The 25,278-nt window shown below is 35.3% G+C and overlaps 1 protein-coding gene across 4 annotated transcripts in view; it reads left to right on the forward strand.

The window, feature by feature from the left end:
- ANGPT1 (angiopoietin 1) overlaps positions 1-25,278 on the forward strand; it is a 240,978-nt gene that overhangs the window by 154,100 nt on the left and 61,600 nt on the right. For 3 of the 4 annotated variants that reach the window (XM_053208648.1, XM_053208647.1, XM_015070434.3), the window contains one exon: positions 12,042-12,274. In XM_053208648.1, coding sequence (XP_053064623.1) covers positions 12,042-12,274 — 233 coding nt within the window. The remainder of the gene's footprint in view (positions 1-12,041; positions 12,275-25,278) is intronic. The other variant, XM_015070435.3, reaches the window with a different exon arrangement.

Genomic DNA, 25,278 nt, shown 5'->3' on the forward strand with positions numbered 1-25,278 from the left:
ATGCTACTGTGAAAGCTTTGTCTAGGAATGGATAAGTAAAATGAAGTTTTTACCTTATTTTTCAGTTGTTTTTATAATTACGTAAATAACAGACCCTTAATGTAGAAAAAGGAGAAAGTACACAAAATAAAATGAAAAACCACAATCCTGACACATTGAGAAAGCTGCATATGTTGCTATATGTTATATAAAAACATATATTTTTTGTGGAAAGCTGTGTCATGCTATACACACTGTTTTTCAGCCTGCTTTCTTTGGAAACAGATATCTTTTCTCATGAATAAATATTCATCTAATATCATTCTTAATAATTGCATGGTATTTCGTTTTAAGGTGTAACCTAGGGTGCTTTCAGTCTCTCACTAAGTATGTTACCATATATGATTCATCTTTTAAAAAGTTGTCAGTATGAATCTACATTCTTCAGTTCTTCCCCTGCTGATATGTGTATTATCTCTTGGTCCGCATCTGACACTTGAGCTGTCAGGATACCATAAAAAAACCCGGGAGGACTAAAAGGTCTCACTCTTAACTACAAAAACAACTGCTGTCCCTTAAGTGTCACTGTACTCAGCTCTCTCTCTCTCCCTCTCCCTCTCTCTAGGTGGCTCTGCCTCTTTCTCTTTCCCTCTTTTCTTCTCATATTCGTTCTTTCTTTTCCTTTTTCTTCTTCTTTTTCTTTTCTTCTTCTTTCTTTTTCTTTTTTCTTAAATATATCCCTTCTATCTTATTTCCAAATCATTTTGGGTTTTTTGTTTTTCCATCATAATTCTTGATATGGCACGTAGTATCATTTCCTACTATGGAATTCTCACCATGAAATTGTCTGTTGAAGGGAACCTGCTTACAAGCTGTTCTCTCTATTCCATTGGTAAAGCTGAGTCAAGGTTCAAGCACTTGAAAGACCTCTGCTTCAGGCCAAGTAAAAGAGGCTTGTCCTGGGCCATAGCCTCTCAGAGGAGGCTCCTTATCCCCAGCACATTCCTGCCTTCTGCTGATGGATTTTTTTTCCCTTATTAAATTCTAATTTCTAAGGAAAATTCAGGCCTTCTTATATTACAAATCACAACACTTATTGCTAGTGATGGTTTTTTCAGAGTTGTAACAATTCCTTTTTCCAGAAATATAACTATTTCACAATGAATTCAGGGATTTAGGTTTTAACTTGAAATTTCTCTGTGCTCATGCCTGAAAAAACTTACATGCATCCTTTCCTCCTACTCTGCACTCCTCTCTCTCTCTCTCTCTCTCTCTCTCTCTCTCTCTCTCTCTCTCTCTTTGACACTCAAGTATAGCATTACTTTACCTGTGGTTCCTGAGGGCATTTTTCTATCAGTGTGCCCTATCTCCTGACATTGCTGTATCTCTGTAGTAATCTGTGTCTTCGTGTTGAAGGGTCAAATGTGTTTAGCGGAGGGTTGGTGGAATATTTGTTCTTAAACCAGGTATAGTCTTCTATGAACCACTTAAAGTAAAATGTGCTTTACTTTATTTAAAAAAAATATCCTTTTGTGATGTACAGCATACTTCCCCTGTTGTGTTTATTGTTATTGTTTATTTCCCTATGTGAAATGAAATTATAGGAACTCTGCTCAGCACTTTCTAGAGCAACAAAGAATTACTACCCACCCCCCAACACCATTTAAGTGGATTGAAGGTCAAAGTCATACGTTAAGCTGTTTATATATTTTTAAAGAAGCTTATTGATTATCCCTACCTATTCCTTAAATAAATCTTAATCCTCCCAATGTAGCAAAAAGCTATTTCTACATTTAGGCATGTCTGAAATGTAGGAACAACATGCCTTTAGTTGGCCAGGTCTGGTTTGGATCAGCTAATACACTTTGCAAAGGGGATTATCTAAATTAAGCTTTGCTTCCTCCCCATGGAATGTCAGGGGTTGTGTCTGGGTGTGTGACTTACCAGCTTTGAGTGTGATGGGGCCTCAGCTGCCAAGTCGGTGAGCTGGCCCTTATGAGGGTCCACCACTTCTTTGGCAGAACAAGGAGGAATATTTTATGGACGGGATTATACTACACAATCATGCTGAGAGGTCCTGCTGATTTACATCCTGACAAATTAAATGCATCACTTGTAGGGTTGAAAAAGGATTTTGGGGCTCATTAGATTCACTTCTTTATCCACTTAATGGCCAAAGGCACAAAGCAAGAATAGGATTAGCAACATTTGCTCTACTGTTTGTTTCCTAACAGTCTAGTAGGGGGTGACTCCAAAAAGCTTCCAGTTTGCTTTCTTTAGGAATTTTTTTTTCTTTTGTTGGATGCTATCCTAATCTTACAATGGTTTTGTTCCTTACCTCAAGGAAAGAGCATTTGGAAGTAAGAGATGAGTAATTGGCCCATGTAATTGAAATTATCAACCAAGAACCCAAGAAATTATTAATGTTTACCTTGTACATAGAGGGCTGGATCACAAAGTGGAACGTGTAATTGTCAACTTTTATTAGATTCCTCTAGTATATTTTCTGTCAAGTCAACTCAAGACCATAGAAAAGAGAGATGGATGGGGAAAGATATCATAGTTCAAATCCTTAGAGCTGAACCAAATATGTAACTGAATATTTTGATCTAAAAGTTTGGTAAACTGATTGGGTTTCAAGACACCTGTCCATCTCTGTCTTAACCCCAACTTCTTCCAAGGTGGGAGCAGAGCCAGGCAAAAATTATTCCAGAAGAAATTATTCTGCCTGACCAGGAGGGTACACAGGAAGGGAAAGGAGCATCTTATGTACACAAATATGCAGTACTGGGGCTTTCCTGATAATTGTGTTGAATATATAGAGTGAATATTAGGGAAATTTCTGGTAACACCCATCCAGTGACGTGAAACTACACATGTGATGGACACTCCAAGATAATTTTATCAAAACTATCTGCTACCTACCTAATATCAGGCGAACATCTGTGCCAGGTGCTTTACCTACATTACTGCTAATCCACCAACTAATTCTGCAGAGTATCTATTATTATTTCTATTTTATATAGAAAGGGAAGTTCACAAAGGTCAGGTTTACTTGTCCATGACCAAACAGCTAGTTTATGGCAAAATTAGGGTTCAAGTCCATAATGATTTCCTGTCTTAAATATTATAAAAATATTTTTTCAACATGATGCATCCTCAAGACTAATTGATGTGGCTGTCAAGTATCCTCTTAATACAAACAGATATAAGTTTAAAGAAAGGGGTAAGCCAGTTGTTTTTGGCCTATTCCTATATAGATCATTATTTATTCCTGCTAATACTGGAGTAGGAAATATGAAGTATTTATTTTACCTTGGGAATTCACTGAACTGATTTGACAAGCCTCATCTATCTTCTAGCTGGAATTTATGGGAAGTTACTAAGTTAACTAATTTTAAGTGATTGAAATGTGTGTACTTTCAAGATACTAAATTATATCTTACAAACAAATTACTGTCATGGCATAATAAAATATTGATTTTAATCCTGAAGATGCTTAAAGAAATGAAAAGTTAAGTCACAGTCTTTAAATTAAAGCCATCTTCCATTTGATAAGTTCTTTACAAAATACTAAGGTAAAATCCTGCTAACTTCTAGCATTAGATTAGGCTGAATTATATTAGTTGTGTATAGTAGGGATCAATAAAAAGCATTTCAATTTATATTACTCTGTTCTGTACCTTGTAAATGGAATACCTACAGATTGATTGAATGGGACATTTTTTTCCTCCACTCCTGTTTTTTTATTTTATTTTATTTTTTATTTTTTTTTTAATTTACATCCAAATTAGTTAGCATATAGTGCAACAATGATTTCAGGAGTAGATTCCTTAATGCCCCTTACCCATTTAGCCCATCCCTCCTCCCACAACCCCTCCAGTAACCCTCAGTTTGTTCTCCATATTTATGAATCTCTTGTTTTGTCCCCTCCCTGTTTTTATATTATTTTTGTTTCCCTTCCCTTATGTTCATCTGCTCTGTCTCTTAAAGTCCTCATATGAGTGAAGTGACATGATTTTTGTCTTTCTCTGACTGACTAATTTCACTTAGCATAATACCCTCCAGTTCCATCCACGTAGTTGCAAATGGCAAAATTTCATTCTTTTTGATTGCCTAGTAATCTCGATTGTATATATACACCACATCTTTATTCATTCATCCATCGATGGACATTTGGGCTCTTTCCATACTTTGGCTATTGTTGATAGTGCTGCTATGAACATGGGGGTGCATGTGTCCCTTCGAAACAGCACACCTGTATCCCTTGGATAAATGCCTAGTAGTGCAATTGCTGGGTTCTATTTTTAGTTTTTTGAGGAACCTCCATACTGTTTTCCAGAGTGGCTGCTCCAGCCTGCATTGCCACCAACAATGCAAAAGAGATCCTCTTTCTCCACATCCTCACCAACATCTGTTGTTGCCTGAGTTGTTAATGTTAGCCATTCTGACAGGTGTGAGGTGGTATCTCATTGTGGTTTTGATTTGTATTTCCCTGATGATGAGTGATGTTGAGCATTTTTTCATGTGTCAGCCATCTGGATGTCTTCCTTGGAGAGGTGTCTATTCATGTATTTAGAAAATGAATTTAATGGCATATAGCATTTTTAAAAACTTCAATTTCATTAATTTTAGGATTTTAGAGTGAAATAGAATTCAGAATCAAACTGAAAATCCAAGGGTAATCTTAATTTTTTCCTTTCCCTGATTCCTCGCAACTCACAGTGACTGTTGATGCTGTCAGTCCCATCCCCTAAATATTTTTTTCTTCATCTATCTTGTTCATTTTATTGCCGCTGACTGTGTCTTAAGTCCAACTCCCATTATTTTTTGTCTCGGTCATTGCAGTGACCTCTGTGCTTTAAGCCTTATGTCTCTCAAATTGATCATACAGAGCTCTGCCAAAGTCTTCTTTCTAAAATGCAAGTCAGATGATTTTTCACTCTTTTTAGGTCCCCAACACTAATTCAGCCCAATTTTTTAATCTCTATATAGCATCTACCTAATCCCATATTGATTCTCTGTAACTAACTGAAGAGAGTTCAAGTTTTTTAGCACTGAACACAGTCCATGATCATTATTATCCTAATTTTGTAGCCTTACTTATTCAAATCTTATATTTTAGAAAGTATGGTCGGATGGCTGAAAACATGAACTCTGAGGCCAGACTGCCTAGGTTTTGTTTTTCCATTTTCGTATTATAACCGACTCTGCCACATACTATTTCTGTGACTTCGGGCAAGTTACTTAAACTCATTGTACTTTGGTTTCCTAATTTCTAACACTGGGATGATAATAATAGCACATGGAATTGATGTGAGGATTAATTGAGTTAATGCATATAAAGCACTGAGAAGTGCCAGACACACATAACAAGTGTTTAATCATGCAAGTTGTTAGTATCACACTGTAAGTCTTGAAGTTATTTCATCTGATGTTTTGATTTGTCTGAAATGCTCTATAGTTCTTTATTCAACTCAGAAACTCCCGTTCACCCTTCAAAACTCAGTGCAGATGTTAACTTCCCTAAGAACCCTTCTCTGATTCTACCTGATATATTCAGTCATTACAACTTATATGATAACACTGTACATTGTTTTCCCCCATGATTTCACTTAACCCATCACACTGTAATATGTGTGTATATGTGTGCTTGTATGTGTGTGTGTGTGTGTGTGTGTGTGTGTGTGTGTGTGTCTGTGTGTTTATCTGTCTCTCTACTATTGGGCTGTGACCTTCTGGAACACAGAGATTATATTTTATTTTATCTTTGTCTTCATGCTCCCAGGCACAATTCTCTACATGTTGTATATATAGTATTAAGTGCTTTTTGAACGTTGAACGAATGATGAACTGGCAAATGTCCCGGTAGTTCTATCCCAACAAATGTCATTTATCTCTGTACACACACATACACACACACAGACACACACAAAACAAAAACTAAAAAATATTTTTGATGGAAAACACAAACCACCTAGTTTATATTAAATATTGTAAATACATTAACAGTCCTTAACATAAATAAAATAGAGATGGTGTTTACACTGCTACTCTGCATCCTCAAAAGCCCACTGCACGGCTCCCAAGGTTATCAGTCCACATTTTGACGTTTGCTAATTCAGCCCAGGTTTTAAATATCTTTTTTTAAATGTTTATTTACTTTTTGAGAGATACAGACCATGAGCAGGGGAAGGGCAGAGAGAGAGGGAGACACAGAATCTGAAGCAGGCTCCAGGCTCTGAGCTGTCAGCACAGAGCCCAATATGGGGCTCAGGCTCACAAACTGTGAGATAATGACCTGAGCCAAAGTCAGATGCTTAGCTGACTAAGCCACCCAAGTGCCCTCCAAGTTTTAAATTTTTAGATAACATCTTGCCAGACCATTCTAGACTCATGACTTTTTAACACATCTCTCTGATTAATAAAAAAGTAACACAGACTTGATCTAAACATTAAATTCTATACAAAAGTATACAATTAAAGGCCAAGCCTCTCTAATTCCATACTTCTCCACCATTACCACTTACTGCAGAGAATCATCAGTAACAGATTAAGTTGGGGACTTTTTCTTCCAGACTTTTTCTATGAATATACTAGGATATACATGTGTGAATATTTATTGTGTGTTTACACAGACACACAGTCATATCCAGTCACACACATGCATAAATACGTACTGAAATGATGAATACATATGTGTATAGATTGTAACTACTTTTTAAATGCTGGGTTTATTTCTACTTTATAAAAATTTATCATGGATATATTACACATATAACTATATACACATGTCTCTCATTCCTAGGTATAGATACACTATAATTTAAAATTTATTAGAATTTTATGTGATTATTTAAAATTTTCATACATATTGACAAATTATCTCCAAATTTTATATTCTCCCCAAGTGTTCATGGGCTTTCTAATTTCCCAAGCCTTGCTAACCACTTTATTAATCTTGCCTACTTGAAAAGTTAGGTTGTACACCTTTTCATGTTTATTGACCACTTGCATTTCTTCTTCTATGACTAGCGTATTCATGTATGTTTCCCTTTTTTCTATTTCATTGTTTATCTTTGTTTGATTAACTCGTGCAAGCCCTTCAATGGATATTAAAACTTTGTCATATATGTAGCAAAGATGTGTTTCTGTGGTTTGTCACTTATTGGGCATTTTTTTATGGAAGTATTCCATTTTTATATTTTACAGTGTATCCATTTGTATTTTTATCTTGCTTTCTGACTTCCACACATATTTAGTTTATTTTTATTTACCCCAAATAAAAAAAAATATTTGCCAATGTTTACTTGTAGTAATCTATGATTCTGCTCCACATTTGAATTACATCAACATTTGGCTTTATATTTTAAGAGAAAATGTGCTGTGTTCAAGTTAAAAATTTAAAGTATAAATTTAACCTGTACTCACTGTACTCTTGTTTGGAAGGGGAAAAAATTGATCTTTAAAACCCATATTTGCAACACATGTTGACACCTTACATATTAAAAACAATTAAAAAATGGAAACATCTGTGAGCAGTTTCAGACAGATAAAAATGAGAAGGTTTCTATATTTTCAACATCTTCCTCCTTGTTTTAGGACTATCTTTACACACATTGAGCTTAGGCAACTGTCACCACTGTGAATTCATTGGCTGCTATGTTAAGAACTCTATTGTGGGAAACAATTTGAAAGGGAGAGCTTTTTCTGTGAAAGTTTCAAGATGTGTTCAATGATCTGAAATATTTCCAATAAGACATGTTGGAGGAGGCCGACTGTGGAAATGGAAAGAAGTCAACCAAAATCTTCAAATAAAGTTTTGTATATACTCAATTAGAACCTTTTACTGAAGTTCAAGACCTAGATTATTTTGTTTATTTTATTCTTCATTAAAGTGCACCTCTGCCTTAAACTAGAAGTTAAGTGCCAAAATTTTATGCATGTGTCTTCTCAAAAGTGCTTCTAGAAAGATGGGAAACAGGAAGTACTGAAAATCCTGTGAGAAACTCTGTCTTCAGATTTCTAGCTCTATTTGTATAGATTTAGGTACACAGTTTCGTAAATTGTTGTTTCGTGGAACACGCATCCTAAAACATGTGTCATGATAAAAACTGTTTATTTAATCTAGGCTTCCCCAAAACTTGACAGAGGGATTCTTAACAAGTGAACACCTGATAAAAACATACTGAATGCACTCTAGAACACAGTGTACTGGAGTGTAGATTCAGCATCCACGTTTCGGATTATGCCTTTGTGTGTAAACTAAACTCGTTGCCCCAGGCCATCATCAGGGAGAATTATAACTACTTTGGCTATTTAATTTTAAGACACTAGAGCTGTAATGTTGTCCTTCACATCAGCCTTCATTTATAGAGGTCTCTGTATCTAGCTGAAGTGAACTCTCCCAACTGATACGGAGAGGGAAAATGTAAGAGAACCAGTAAAAGTCTTCAGGACAAAACTGGATAAAATTAAATTTAATGGCAAAGCAGTTCAGGCAGAGTGGTGTTTAAGAAAATCTCAGTTCAGATTTAAAAAAAACTGGCTTGACAAAGAAACTTTGTTTTTATGCATGTAAAAGATTGGTAGGTTGAAATATTGTGAAAGACAAGCTCCCAGAATAACCAGATGGAGCTAAGGAGATGTTAAAGTAATGCCTTGATTCCTGATAAAATATAAATGGGTGGAAGAAGTAAGTATATTAGATATATTTGATTATACCAAATCAAAGTGGAGCGACTCTCATGCTAGCGTTCATAGCACTGGGCTGTCGTGGGCACATTTCTAGTCTGACAAGTTATAAGACATGGCTTTTTATCTTGGTTCTGACACCACAAGAGCACAATTTTTGGATAAGATATTTAGATTCATACTAACTGGGACTTGTAATATCTACTAAGTCTGAATCTCCATATTGCTTTAAGAATCAAAGGAGAAGGGTTTTAAAGTGCTACCCAGTTATAATGGTATATTACAAGAATGTGATTAATAAATAGAGATGGCATGTGAATTTTTCTGGCAAGAAAGTTTTGGATTCAAACCAGTTTGGAATGATGAGAAGAAGGGGCTGACTTCCCAAGTAAATAACTAATGGATGAGAAGTATCAAAGGAAAGAGAATAGGGTTTTTTTGGAAGCCAAACGTGAAGAGAAGATGGAAGTAAGGGATGAGCAGTGTCAGAGAAAACGGAAGGGCCAAGAGGAGATCAGTTTTGCCTGAAGAAGTCTAAAAAGTTATAATTAACATAAAGGATATACTTAATAAAATTAGTAATTCCTACAGTGTAAAAGTTGCTAAAGGAACTCCAAGTGAAGAAATGAGATGAGAAAATGGCTGGAAGAGATGGTGAACTGAAGCAATGTGACATGTTTCCAGTTTGCCTGTAGTTTCATGCATATTATTTTTTCCTGCATATATTCCATTCCAAATCCTGTGAGGTGTCTGTGATGCAGAACAGGGTTCCTACTTCTGTGAGCAGTTCCATCTATACTTTGCATAAATATGTATTTTAAGATGACCGGCTATGTTGATTTCTTTTGATACCTGGTAGTCATGGTGCAGTAAAGGTTGTTCAGTGAATTGTGAAAATTAATGTTTTTTTTTTTCCAACGTGTTAAGTGGATATTCTTTTTACTCAGAAAATTCAGGCCTTTTCTTCCATAAACCTGTGCCCAGAGTTGTTTCCTTTGGCAACAGGAATTCTTTGATCAACTTTAAATTCTCAGCTCCTTCCGACTTATCCTGAAAAACAAAACAAATAAACAAACAAAATTCCTTTACTGACATTTCAGTTAATAACCATCTTTAAGTATATATTCTCTTAAATAGGGAGCACATCAAAAGAAGTAGACAAACATTGAAACATTAGTGTAAAACTCCCCCCCCCCCCAATAACATTATGTCTGACATGGAAGTTTCTTACAGCTGCTCTTGTTTTATTTGATGTATTCTCTCTAAAAATAAATCCCTAGAGTAGGAATGGCATCATTTTATGTTTTACATCGTGCTGAGAACACTATTGGCATTTAACAAGTAATAAATACAAGTTATAACTATAGCATGATATTTTCTAAACCTGAATGTTACCTACTGATTAGGAAAAATGAAAGGCCAATGCTCATCTGTTTTTAGAAACAAAATGGCAATTCAGATTTTTATCCAGTATTATATGACTACATCATCCAAATTTTGATCTTTACATTATTATCATTTTAACTTTTACTTTTTAAAGTTTACTGTTTATTTATTTTTGAGGGGGGTGTACACAGAATCTGAAGCAGACTCCATGCTCCAAGCTGTCAGCACAGAGCCCGACACAGGGCTCAAACTCACAGACTGCGAGATCATGACCTGAGTTGAAGTCGGACACTTAACCGACTGAGCCGCCCATGCACCCCTACATTATTATCATTTTAACAGCCAATTCTTGGCAGTATACTATAACAGTTTTCTTGGCAGTATACTATAACCCTTGTGAATTTAAAAGACAATTTTTTTGTAAGTTAACTGATTTTATATTATGAGCATCTTGTATCTGATCATTACCCCTAGGAGAATAAACAAAAATAATTAAAAAGTAAACTGAAAATGAGCCTAGAGACACAGCTTTTCTTATCTTGCACAAGTCACAGAGCTACCCCAAATGGGTCTCAGTGGAAATTTTCACATGTGAATCTGGACATGCTACCCAAGGTGTCGTAAATTAGTAGGGTGATATGAATAGAAGCATCCCAGTATTTTTCAGGCTTGGTATAATAGGCAACATGCCTGTCATATTCTGAGGCACATTTTCTTGGAAGACAGGTTTGTTGGCAATGATCCAGAATGCCCAAGAGCAGTTTTCTCCACACTTGTTAATCTGTGTACAGGCTAATCAGATATTCCAACTTGTCCCCTAGAACATCAAGTAGGAAAATTTGGCTCTTCTAACAGGCTCTGTTTTATGATTTTAAGTATTACATGTAAAACATTCCCTGGAGTCCCCTTTTTGAAAACTTATAGGAATGATTCAGTGCTACATTTCTCCAAGGTAAATAAGTGCCCAGTCTGGTATGTTACATTTGAATAACACCTTGTAAACGAAGGGCTAGTTGGACTTTCTGATTATGGAACTGAGAAAGAATAAGGATTTCCTCTGAGGAATCTTAGTATATTATACACTCTATAAAATGTAAATACTTTTTATTTACAGTTGGTTGCTAGGATCCAAGAGTGCTTCTGCATTTTCTATCATTTTTAATGTGCAAGATGCAAGGGGAGTATCTTTTGAAGAGTTGTGAGAGGAGGTTTCTCAGTTGAAGATTACATCACCCTGAGCAAAATTCCAAGTCTTTTTGTAAAACCATGCCACCAGCCTGTGGTCTTCCTTTTCAGAACCATTTATGCAGTGATCTGTGAACTTGTGGTGCTTTTAGGCCTCATTCTGAAACTTAAGTTGAGAGACAAAATAAGCTGCGGTTATGATGCAGGACCAGGCATCAAAAATCCCAAGAAATCTAACTCACTTGATTTTACATAGCTTACTTTCTGGTCCTGTGGTTTCTGCATCAATATACTGTTACCTAGCCCCAACAGAACTATTGTGAAATTTAATCATTGTTAATATTTTGAGAATCCTAGATGAATGAAAAGTAAATTTAAAAAAATAGTTTCTATATTTTGTTCATATTTTTTCCTGAACTATTCTATCAGTTTGTCATTGGACCTATTTTCTTAATGAATGTTGAACTGTAACTTTTACAGACTCTGATCATTTGGGTTCAAGTCCGCTACCTTGGATATGAGATATACCCTAGGAAATGAATTATATTTAAGAAACTGACGTTACTGTGACAACAAATGGTCTAGTAATTCTTCATTTGATATGTTATATATATAAGTCCTAATTTAATATATGCATTAAATATTTATTTTATATATAGTCTGAGTCTTTCATTTATAAAATATTTCTACTGTGACGTACCTAACTAAAATTGCTGACTTTAAATAAACTCAGGAACTAGTTGAATCACATTTCTGTATACTGTTTTTAAAATAGTCGTGTCTTTATTTCCTTGTAGTTTATTAGAACATAAAATCTTAGAAATGGAGGGAAAGCACAAGGAAGAGTTGGACACCTTAAAAGAAGAGAGAGAGAATCTTCAAGTCTTGGTTACTCGTCAAACATACATTATTCAGGAACTGGAGAAACAATTGAACAGAGCCACCAACAATAATAGTGTCCTTCAGAAGCAGCAGCTGGAACTGATGGATACTGTGCATAACCTCGTCAGCCTTTGCACTAAAGAAGGTGGTAAGAATTTCTTCAGTGTGGCATAGTAGATACTTGATTTAACATGGAGCAAGTAAATATTCAATATAACTTTCTTGGTTGTATTGATTGCTGTATAAAAGCAGTAAAAAGAACATTAGTCTCAGAAGCATTTCATGAAATTTGCACTCACAATTTTCTCATTTTTTAACTTCAGAGAATGTATTCATAAGCTCGAATTTGTGAATTCACAATATATTCACTAAAAGAATGTGCTGGTTTTTTCTTTCTTGCTTGCTCTTAGATAAAATCTGAAATACTGTCGTGGATAAATATTTGATGTCATGGTGGTAGACATTTAAATATAGAGGGCAGAAATTAGCCAATATTCAAGGTTGATTCAGAGTCCTGGGGAGAGTTTCAGGAAGATTCCCATATTAAAGCTAATGTTAAATATTTCTTTTGTAGAGGGGGAGAAAGAGGAGTCGCCTGCAGGGAAAAGGAGATATAAAAGTTACCAATAACTATTGTGAAGGAGAAAGAATCTTTATTGTTAAAGGCTTTTATTAAGATAACTTATGTTTAGTCCTGTGTGGAGAAGACCTAACCAGAACATCCAGGCATATTTATTCTGGGGTGTCTTTGTGACAATGGAAGTGCAATTTTTTTTAATTCCAGTATAGTTAACATATATTAGTTTCAGGTGTTGGAAATACAAATTTTTAATATGATTGGAATATCTGGAGCCATTTGACCATTGACAATATTTAGGCCTATGTGTCTTCAGAAAATATTTATCCATTTGCCCAGCCCCACCCAACGATTATTGAATGAATGCCTCTGGGTGTGCTCATCCACTTCATGCAGATCCTCTCCCTAGCCTCAGGAGGGCTCTTCAAAGTTTGAAGCATAAAGTCATCTTCTGTAGTGGTGCTTCGCTAATCAGCCTTTCTCTGAGTGAAGATGCAAAGAATCCTAAATAGTGATGAGTGAAAGAGACCACTTCCATCTGAAAGCTATGGTTGTCACTAAACTGTGGCATATGTGACCATTCACATGGTGGTTCAGTGTGCATATGCAGTACACAGACTCCTTTAATTTAACAGTGGGCTTGAGTTATATGAAAAATTAGCTCTATTCCATGCTTTCATGTATAGATATGAATATAGATGATAATTCCATCTGAAGTGATCTTGGTTTAAAGACATTTCACATTTCTCTATTACACTCCATTACCTTGAATTCTATCTCCTTTAGATAGTCTAAACAAGTCCTTCATATACTTTTTAAGGAATATATTTAAACAGTAAGTTCCCAGAGCTCCATTTGGGTGTACTCAGAAATGTGATTGGGAAGGAAAAAACCTGCTAATCAGTCAGCGCCTGCCAAAACCTTGAATTAGAGTCCACTGGAAAGAAAGCATGGTATGATTTTGCCAGAGAATTTTAATAGAGCTCATGAGTATTTAGAAATTAAGTATTAATATGAGACATATCTATTCTCATATTGAACTGAATACATTAGGGGGAACATTGAAAACATATTTTTCTTATCATCCTGAGACTTAAAGCACATGGAGTTGAGTATTTCTTTCTTTTTTTTTTTTCCATGATGTTAGAAATATCAAGCCCTGGTGATTCTCACAGAGCTCATATGTCTGCCTGCTTATCATAATTTCACTTCTTTTCTGAGTATTTGTCTAACAAATATGTCGTTAAACTTTTAGAGCCATGGGTGGGAGTGACTGCAAAAGTAAAATTCCTGGCTGGGTTTGGAGTTTGGGTGCAACGTCAGGCAACCAAACATCTGTTCGAGAAAAATTTATTAAGCAATTGTGATCCTAATAGATGCTACCCATCACATACACTCAGGGTAGAAGAAAAGTAACTATATCTCTTTTGTCATATAGCATATCCAAAACAAATAAAAATAATAGACACAACTTGTCTAATACTTCTCTTGATATTTATTTTCCTTTTAATGATACAATCCTAAAATGAATTCCAATTTAATTACAGGACTTGTGATCCTCATGTAACTCTATTGCCTCATTTTTCCAATGGGTTCTGTGCTCTTATAACCATCGGTTTTATTTGCTTCTTGCTAATCTTTGTTTTAATTCTGTAGTTAAGCATTCTAACTAAATATTTGATCATTTAAGGACTCATAGATGACACAAAATGGAAATGCCTCTTATTGAGGTATCCATCAAGATTTTAATTCTCTGCATATCTTCATTTTCACTGGTGCCTTAGTCTTCAGTTATGGTGAATATAAAATTTTAAATGATGCATATATCATAATACTGGATTAAATATCAGTCACTAAAATGAATTTTTTTTCATTTTAATTCTAAAACATATAAGTAAACCCTTTCCCAACTTTTGTGACCAACAACTTATTTATCAAATGGATTTATTATTTATCAAAGGATTATATGCAAATATTCTACTTTTAAATTTAAATATATGCACGTACATCTAAATCAATATATCACAATAAATGCATAAATTTTTTAAAATATATATTTTAAAAATTCAAAGAGAATTCTTCTGAAAGCTTTTCCAAAATCCTCATGAGCTGTGTTAATGATAAAAAAGCCAAAATGTTTAATTGACTTTAAGGGTCCTCTGTTTCCAACTTGACCCAGTCACTTCTGGAGACGGCCTGAACATATCACTACAAAGTAAGAGAAGAAATTTTTAGTGCATTTTCTCTGTCATCGGCAACTAATTTAACCTTTATGAGGTGTTTCATCATTTTGTAAAGTCAGGATAATTGTGTGTACTTCTTATTGATAGGGAAAGGATTAAGTTAGGTACTGCATGTAAAGGCAAACAGCACATGACATAGTTGACTCATTAAACTTTAGTTCTTTCTTTCTCTTCCAAGTAACAAGATTCAGTTAAACACAAATTTATTAAGTGCTATCTATAAGCAAAATTTCTTTCATGGAAATTGTCTGAACACAATGCTCAAGAGTTGAGAATCATCCAAACTCTTTCTTTTAGCTTTTGTTTTCTTGTCTAAAAGGGGATCATGATGCATACCTGATGAGTTTATAGTAAATTAAAAGACATTTTTATAAAACATATAGCATCAGTGCCCATCCACAGTAAATGCTGAAAAAATTGTAGTTAGTTTTATTTTTATGGCTTCTAAAGTGCTTAAAACTCACTAAAGTTACATGATAAAAACATTCTTAGGAAGTGCTGGCTGGAAATTTATCATTTCCCCAAACGTGTTCGGCCCAGGAATTGTGAATCCATCTTTGCACATAGGGATTATTTTTGTTTAGTTTCACAGAACTTTTCCTATTAAAATATCTAATGTCATAAGATGCATTTAAGCTAAGTACAATTTTTGACAAACACATTTTCTTAAATAATTCACCAGCCTGTCCTCTTCTTGTTCCAAACAGGCAATAGTGGTGTTCTAGGCAAATAATCATTTCAAACTGAATTGCATCCATTTTGTAAGTCTTCTGGGTAAGATACTTTTTTTTGTCTTACCTTTGTCTGCAGACATTTGGTCACATTTATTCTTAGAAACATTACCCACTAAAAAAATATTGCCCTCAATGTTATCATAGCGTCAAAACTTAGCTGATTGCTTCATGGTTTTGGCAATTCACAGTTATTGCTGGACTTAAAAAGCTTACATTGATAATGGCATGGAAACAAGGCTTTGCATTCTTTTGGGAAGGATAGTCAGGGGCTGTGACTGTCAGACATTCACCATTCATATTTCTGTTCAGAAGTGATTAAACCATCGCCACATACGTTGAGCACACACAAGGGAAACATATTATGTGATCAAGAATTTAATTCGTTTAACAGTGCACTAAAAAAGAAAGAGAGTAAAAAAAAGAAAATAGTATTTAGCCTCCACCCTCCACCATGGGCTGGTTTTCTTACTGTCTAAATCAGCTTGGAGCATACTTCTGCTATATCAAGGTACGATTAATAAATTTATCCATTCACTTAAAAATAGTTATACAGCAACTGTTATGTTTCTTATTCCCTTCTGGGTATAAGAATATTCCTCTCATCCATTTCTATTTAACAAATATTTTTTGAGTTCTTGTTATATAGCAGATGGGGTTTGGACCACTGGGTAGAGAGAAAAGATGTAATTCAGTCCTTAGCGTCAAGGAAACTAGAGTTTGGTGGGGAGAGAGACAGGTAAACACACAATGACATTTCATAAACGTTTGGTAGAGGTGAGGCCAACATGCCAGGACACTAGTGAAATATACAAGAGAAACATTAAAATCATGACAGAGACATGATGAGGGCAGAATACAGCATCTACAGTCTTAAGGATGTTGTTGAGTGTTTACTATGATTCAGGCATTGCTTAAACTCTAAGTGTATTAACTTAGTCCCCACAATAACAGTATGAATGAGGTAACTACTATGGTTCATCCCATACCTAAATGCCTAGCCTAAATCTCAGAATCAAAGCCAGGAAGACAGTGAAATGTGGAGTTAGAGAGGTAAACTGAAGGAGATCAAGGAAGCTGCATTTTTTTTTCTCTGAAAGCAAAAGGGGGTCATGCTAATATATGAGGACAATATTGACATTTGCATTTTAGAAAAATTACCCAAGTCACATTGTAGGAAGAATGTATTGGAGAGTTGGTAAGCTTGGAAGTAGAAGGACCAGATAGGTATGTTTGCCATTTTTTAAATATTAGCAAATATTTGGAGAGTAAATACAACCTTCTGAGCCCTTTGCATATATTAACTCATTCAGTTCTGATAACAGCTCTTTAAGCATATGCCCTTATTAGCTTTATTTGACAGATAAGGAGACTAAGCATAGAGAGGTAAATAATTTCTAAATATCACACTGCTAGCAAACGAGCAAGCTGAGATTCGAACCCAGAGTCTGATTCTCGAGCCTGTATGTTATCTAATATACTATGATGGGGAGGGAAGAGAAAGAGTTGATAGTGGTTTTCATCCGATTCTCAAAAGGATCCCCTAGGAGAGAAATAATGAAGTCAGATTCAAAGGGGGAAAATGGAAAGACAGATGGAGGGGAAATTTGTGAATAAGAAGAATCAGAATCAACAAGAAATAAAGACCTATTAGAAATAGAGTCAAATATAACTTTTAATTTTCTACTTTGAGTAACTGATGGGATGTTGATGACATTCCTTAAAATCAGCAACATGTAAAGAGAAACAGGTATAAGGGGGAAACATAATGAGTTTAGTTTGGGGCATATTGACTGAGGTGACTATGGGAAAATTAGAATCTGGAAGTCAGAGAAATAGGAATATGGAATTCAAGAGTGAAATCTGGATGACTGCATAGACTGCTGTGTCCTCACAACGTGGTAAGTCCGTGCAGCAAATGAAATCATTAAAAGTGCATATAAAGCAATGACTCAACCATTTGGGGGGTTGTAGATCCACTAGAGAATCTGATAAAAACTAGCCTACCATTCCTTCTCGCTTAGTGCAAACACTCAGGCACAAGCTTATGTGTAATTTCAGAGAATTTACATGGTAAGATTATGAACCCAGTTTAAAATCATAAGAATGTAAAATCAAAGAGAGAAAATTGAGAGTTCTGTAAGGGATGGCCAAAAAGAGACCAAAAAGAAAACAGAATTAGGGAGGAAAAAAACAGTAGTGAACAGTGTTATGGCAGAGAGACAAGACTGCTATGAAGTGTCTTGTCTTAATGGCAAATAAGCAGAAAGGCCAAAAAAAAAAAAAAAAAAAAAGGCGGACTGAGACGTGAACTTAAACTGAGATGTGGAATGTGGCTTCCTATAGGGAGAGTTTGGTTGCATGTATGGCTCAATTGCATGGGCAAGAGCCTGGGATGCTTGGGTGTCTGACTCTTGACCTGGGCTAAGGTCATGATTTCATGGTTTTTTGAGTTCAAGCCCCACATTGGGTTCTGCACTGTGCTTAGCATTCTCTCTCTCCTCACCTTCCCCTCTCTCTCCCTTTTCCTCCCCCTCTCTCTCTTTCTCTCTCTCAAAATAAATACACTTTAAAAAATAAATTAACATGAGCAAGAAGAAGTGAAAGCAAAAAAATATTATCTGCCCACACCCAGCAGACTGGCCCGTGAAAGGACACGGAGCAGTGTGTGTTGGGATGTACACAGGACAGAGAGGAGTAAAAGAAACTTAAATACCAAGAGACGTGCGCATGTTTGTTTAGGTCCCTAATATGAAGCGCAAATTTCAAATTATAAGGAGCTTTTCATGCAGCTCATTAAAATAAAAAATAAAAATATATAAAAAAACTTCTTTCACATGTGAAAGACATAACGATGGATACTATAAATTTTTAAGTGATCTAAATTATTTTGTTTAAAATATCTTTCCCAGAGGCTGATTGCCGTGGTATGGAACTTCTGATCATTATTTTCAGTCCTCTGGCCTTCTGAAAAGGGGAAATGAGGCATTTATTTCTTTCCCAGTGCTGAGGAGACATTTGGTTCTGTTCTCAGAACAGAATAATTCTACCATCTGCAAGGAATTTACCTCCCGTGTAGTGTCTATTGAGTTTGTGAAGTAAATCATTCAGTCAAGGGATGAGATAGTTTGAACTCCTGCAAGTCCCTTGAGTTAAGAATGATTCTAAAAACATCACAAGCAATGGGAGGAAATTAAAACTTTTTGAATGTCCCTTATATAAACACTGATAAAAATAGAATATATCATTTTCATTGACTGAGTAAAATATTTGGGTTTTCGTTGACTACTTGTAATGCACAATTTAACATTAGGTAGAAAGAGAAAGAAAAATACAGGAAGTCATCTGCTGAACACCACAGTGAGCACTTGTTCCCATTTAATGAGGGAAATGCTTTATCTTGACAGAAAATTATATGTCAAACATTTACAATTTCCTTAAAATGAACCACACTTTCTAGCACTTCCTTTCATAAAACCCAATGGCTTTAAGGGGAAAGTGACTGTTTATTTTTGGAAATGGTATATTTCTCCTTTTTGATGGAGCATGTTATCTGCCTTTTGAAAAGTTGTACTTTCTGTGGAAAAAAATTGTGTGAATAGCAGATAGTGAAACTCATGATAGCAAAATAAAAAATAGTACAGCCTTTGACCTCTCCCATGAATCATTTCAAAACCACATCTTTTGGGGGAGACTTGAAATTTTGTGGTTAATTCTCTTTTGGAATTAGAGTTTCAGCTTCAGAAACTGAACTATCACACACACACACACACACACACACACACACACACACACACACACACACAAGTGTTGCCTTGATGTTCCAACATTTCGACTTGAGTAAACTCCATTTCTTCTTCTCTTCTGCTTTCATGATCTGATTGATTAAAGCAAAGAAGCAGAAAATATTTTTTTAAGTTTATTTATTTTTAAAGAGAGAGCACACATGCACATGATCAGGAGAGGGTCAGAGAGAGAGAATCCCAAGCAGGCTCTGCACTGTCAGTGCAGAGCCCGATGTGGGGTTCCAACTCATGACTGGGAGATCATGACCTGAGCTGAAATCAAAAGTCAGATGCTTAACTGTCTGAGCAACCCAGATGCCTCGAAGCACAAAATATTTTTAATAGAATTCCAACTAAGTCATTTCCTGGACTCATCCACACTCAAGTTGAACTGAACAAGTATTTCCTGAGTCTAGGGATGTAACAGAGCAGTGGTTACTTATAGATAAGCTATGGTACTTAACGCTGAGTTCAAGTGATACCTATAATTACCTGGAGAGAGAGAAAAAAATTTTATTAACATAATTTAGTACGTATGCATCACATCAACCATACAGTGAAACCCTCATGAAATGTCTTCAGCTTTAAGAAGGGAGAAAGATGAAATAAAACCTGAGAAATACAACAACTATACAGTTAAGCTTAAATACATATAAACAAAATAATATTGATTTTTAGCATTTAAAGAACCTTTAAAACTATTGATAAAAAACATTTTTAGTTTCTTATTGGAGCTTGTCATTTATTTTCAACTAAAGAATATCAACATCATAATTAAATACACTGGAATCTCATCTTACTACTGGCTTGGATGTTCACATTCTGAGTGGGACCATCTCCTATGAGGAATCACATTAATATGGGACCTACTAAGAGCCATGTATCTTTTTAATGAATTTATGATAAAGTTAAATAATTAAATTAAATCCCAATTAAGCCAAACCTCTTTTTCTTTTTCTTTCTTTCTTTATTTATTTAGACTGAAAGAGAGAGAGAAAGAAAAAAAATATGAGTGGGGGAGGGGCAAAGAGTGGGGGAGAGAGAGAATCCCAAGCAGGATCCTCGCTATCAGTGCAGATCTCGACACGGGGCTTGATCTCATGATCCTGAGATCATGACCTGAGCCAAAATCAAGAGTTGGATGCTTAACCAACTGAGCCACCCAGGTGCCCCAAGCCAAACCTCTTTTAATATGTGTGTTTTTTGTGTCTTTGCATATACTCATAATTATTTTAAGTTGTGAACATTCTGTTTTCATAGCAAGCATGAGTTCCTTTAGAGTAGTGAATTTGAACTTTGGGTTTAATTTTAAGTGGAGATTTGGTTCTAAAGGAAGTTTGTCCCGTTGTTGTGGCCTCATATACACACTTACAAATGCACAAGTAAACTGAATCCCAACCATAGTTAATCCTCCAGCTCATCTCCCTAGAGTTAGGTTACCTTAGACTGAGATGGTTACCTAACCAGTGTCTTGGATCTGCTGTGACATATGACATTTAGAGGGCAAGGCATGGTGGTCTAGAAGGAATAGGAATCAGGGCATCTGAGCTCTAGCCCCAGCTCTGCTGCCAGGTTGCTTCATATAAAAGTACCACACACCTTAGTGTTTGATGGCCTAGACAAATCCACACATTTTATGACTCATATCAATCATTCCGTTTCTTCTCTTGGTTTTGTATCACATCTGATGACTAGGGAAATCCCAACTTCAGAATACAACCTTAGCATGGCAATCAAGTATTATTTTTCAAGTATATTTTGCCATAAGAGTAAGAATCGAAGTGACATACCTCTGGTGACAGTCAGTCTTTATTTATTTAAAACTTGAAGTGTTTTGGTGTTGTGTCGTGGGGTTTTTTTGTGTGTCAGTTTTCAAAAGCATGTGGCAACTACTTTCCATTTTACAGCATTGCCCAAGGACTTTCAGTCCATTTTTAATGACTTTTGCTGAAATTACTTATTTGTCTACTTAAAACAAAACACAAAAGATGCCCTTTAAGCTTTCCCACATGCATGAGAAATCTTTTGTTCAAAACCAATATATTCCAGTCAGGCCAAAAACATTACATGGGAAATTAACACACATGAAACACCTGACATATTTTTGTTAACGGAATGACCTTCTGAACAAATGGCAAGGGTCATGTAGCACTTATAACTGCCCATCAGGGTGCCCAAAAGGATAACACAGAAATAATTTTTGTGAAAAATGAGTATTGCTTGTTTAAACAAAGGTTGTGTGTAAATCCCTTTTCAATTTTCTATTCTTTTTTCCCCCATTCTTTGCTATGTTAAGGGTAATATGCATTAAATATACACTCATGTATATATATATACATATATATATACACACACACACACACACACACACATACACGTGTGTGTATGTGTGTATATATATATACACATATGTATATGCATTAAATATACATTCATATATATATATATATATATATATATATATATATATGAGTCATTTCACATTAGAAGAGCATTGGAAATTTTTAAATACACTAATCAAACTAGAGTACAAATACGTAGAATAAGCTTGATGCTTCATTATTCTACACTAAAAAAATACCATAAAATTAGCAATCTACCTATGGCATAAGGTGGTTTGCATGTCCACATAGATTTAACAGTTTATGCACTTTATGCATACACCTCAATATTATTAAAAATGTACATGCCTATAATTATACATATGGGTAATATATTCTCCAGATAATTAAAATGTACCTCATTAAGTAGTAAAATGTTAAGAAAATTTAAAAATATTGTGATAGTAAATTTTCTGCATTGTTTTCATCTTCTCCTTTTTCATAAAAAATTGAATAAAACCAAAGCTTTTAATAATTTATTTCATTATATTCAGCATGACTTAATTTGCATCATAATACAATGCCATTGAAAAAGTATATAATTTGTCCCTCGTACACTGCCCAAATTCTTCTCATTTCTTATTTTTGCCTACTTTTAAGATTACTGTCTCTTCCTCTTACACACAAAAACCCTTTTGATTATCATTTTTGTTGTTGTTGTCTTCATGCTTTATTCTAAGATGAATACAAACACACTCCCACACAAATACCCACACATATGCTTACTCTCCCTTTCCCCACCAGCACGTCCTTTATACTTGTCACTTCAGCAAATAGTTCAGAGGCTAGAAGATCAAGTAACTAGGCTTGTGAGAATAGTGTCTAAGACTAATGGAGGTAGACTTTGGTCAGCACAATTTTTAGGATATAGATATTATGAAATCCAATGTAACTCCTCAGGCAACTCTTATTTCCTAATCCTCTGTTAGCTTCTGAATTTGTGGGCCACCAGTGCTCCGCATTTCTGCTGAGAATTCCCATCTCACAGATAATTCTACTACCTGTCCCTTTCTTCTCTTCTCAACAGTTTTTCTTCTTTCTTGTCTTTTCTGCCCCCTGTCACTCTTCCAGTACTTCTTGCTTCCATGAGAAGAGTCTGTAGCCATCCAGAATTAAGGCCTGTCCTGATTTACCCAAGACCCTGGATATGACCTTGTCAGCTGAGATAGGTATTGCTGGGGACTCTGTGACAGATGAGTCACTGGAGTCCTATTTGAGTTTGACTTCACTCCAGGGGCCAGTAAGAAGTAGTTAAGATTCTTAGCTTTATAGTTAAAGAATCTCACTACTTAGAAGTTTTGGTGAAGTTAGAAAGCATCTCTGAGCCTCAGTTTCCTCATATATACAACATATTGATAAATATACTGCATGAGGGGGCGCCTGGGTGGCTCATTTGGTTAAGCACCCGACTTCGGCTCAGGTCACGATCTCGTGGTCCATGAGTTCGAGCCCCGCGTCAGGCTCTGGGCTGATGGCTCAGAGCCTGGAGCCTGCTTCTGATTCTGTGTCTCCCTCTCTCTCTGCCCCTTCCCTGTTCATGTCTGTCTCTCTCTGTCTCAAAAATAAATAAAACGTTAAAAAAAAAAAAAGAAAGAAGGAGGTAAACTTAGCTTTCCTCCTTTCAAAAAAAAAAAATATACCACATGAGGTATTTATGAGGACTAATGAAACAAAGCATATAAAACATACTTGGCTCACAAAATTCAGAGTTGAACACATAGTAAGTGGGCTAGTTACTAATACTAGTATGCCAATTGATTTTATTATGATCATGATTATTATAGTTCCACCAAGAAGATGATGGCTAGTTATCTACAAAATATACACATACACAGAATAGGGGTTTTTTTTTAGAAAAAAATGTTTAACAAAAATTTTAGTTAAAATTATAATGTAGCAAGTGAATGATGTTCAAGTGTTCTCTTATACCAGTATTAGAGGGACTGTGGGGAAAAGAATAGTAGATTTTTTTAAAAAGAAGCTTTTAGCTACTTACCCAAAGACTTCAGGTGTACTCTAGACAGTACATATATACACATAAATACATATAATATAAATATGCTACATTAAACTGTATGTAATTGCCATTTTTGTAGGTTAAACCAATCATGCTGAGATGTCAACCCCCAGATACTTAGGTTCATATGCGTATCTTTTATATAAAATAAAGTGCCAACTTGGAAATTTTCAGTTCAGAAGCCTCAAGCTTTTATGTATTTAAGTAGCTATACACATGTGATATGTATTTATAGAGTCACTGGTAAGTTTTGCTCACCTTCATACCCACCCACACAATATTGAAATATTGAATATTTCCTGTAAACCTTTTAATTTTCCACACCCTAGAAATGTAAGGTATTATCTTCTATTTCTAAAAGTCCTTTCAAATAAGTTAGGAATCTAGAGAGCGTCTTCAAATGGCTTTTCCATGAGATGCCCACACACCTGGCTGAAAAGAATAGAATCTAATCAATCAGTTGTTTGCTTGTTTGCACCTTATCAGATATGGTGATTTACTTATCCATATGCTCAGTTAACTTCAGTAACCTGTCACATTGAAAATTTATGGATTTAGGGTCAGTTCCTATACTGTGCTCTCTGTAGTGATGATGGTCTAATAAGTAACATAAGGATTATCCTTAAACCAATAACTTGATCCACATATATTCTGATGTTTGCTAAATACTAGCGGTAGGAATCATTAGCCACATCTAAGATTTTAAAGGAATAAAGAATTTATCCCTTTAAAGCAACTTATTAGGAAATTAGTAGAATCAAGGCCTTCAGATTTTTACATTGTTTTTGGTAGCAAAGGCTAATTGCCTTCTGTGTTCTGTACTAGGTTTCCTGTGACTCAGAATTACCAATTCCACATTCCAGGAAGTTTTTTCTTGAGGGTTCATCTGAATTGAAGTGACCCTCCTCCTAAGCTTTATGGTTCTTCCCTCCAGTCAGTCCAGTGGCAGACATGCCATCTGGATTGAAATTCATTGGGCAAATAAAAGGCAGAGCCAGATAAAGTCAATAGTTGCTACAATCAGGGTCTCAGGTGTCTTATTGACTGAATGTTGGCTGGTGAAAGACATACATGCACCTGCTTGTGTTCCTATTCTTTCCCTTTAGATCATGGAGATTAGCCTATAGAGATAAGGCTAAATGAAAAGAATGAATAATGATTCTTTCCTGAGACTTTCTAGATTTATTTGCTGATATTGGTGTGCATAAAGTCTTTGAATTGCCATACCAGGCTTTTAAAATTAAGTTCAGATAAATGTTTACATGTTTTATTCACTCAACTGTTATCTCTTCTGGACAGCCTTTCCCAAGTTTACAGGTAGAATATATTCTCCCTAAATATTCCCAATGAATTTGACACATATATCCAAAATAAAAATTGTGCATTATCTCTCTTTGGTGCTGTAGTTAAGCTGCTAA

This window comes from Acinonyx jubatus, chromosome F2 (assembly GCF_027475565.1).
Source record: "Acinonyx jubatus isolate Ajub_Pintada_27869175 chromosome F2, VMU_Ajub_asm_v1.0, whole genome shotgun sequence".
Taxonomy (NCBI): Eukaryota; Metazoa; Chordata; class Mammalia; order Carnivora; family Felidae; genus Acinonyx; species Acinonyx jubatus.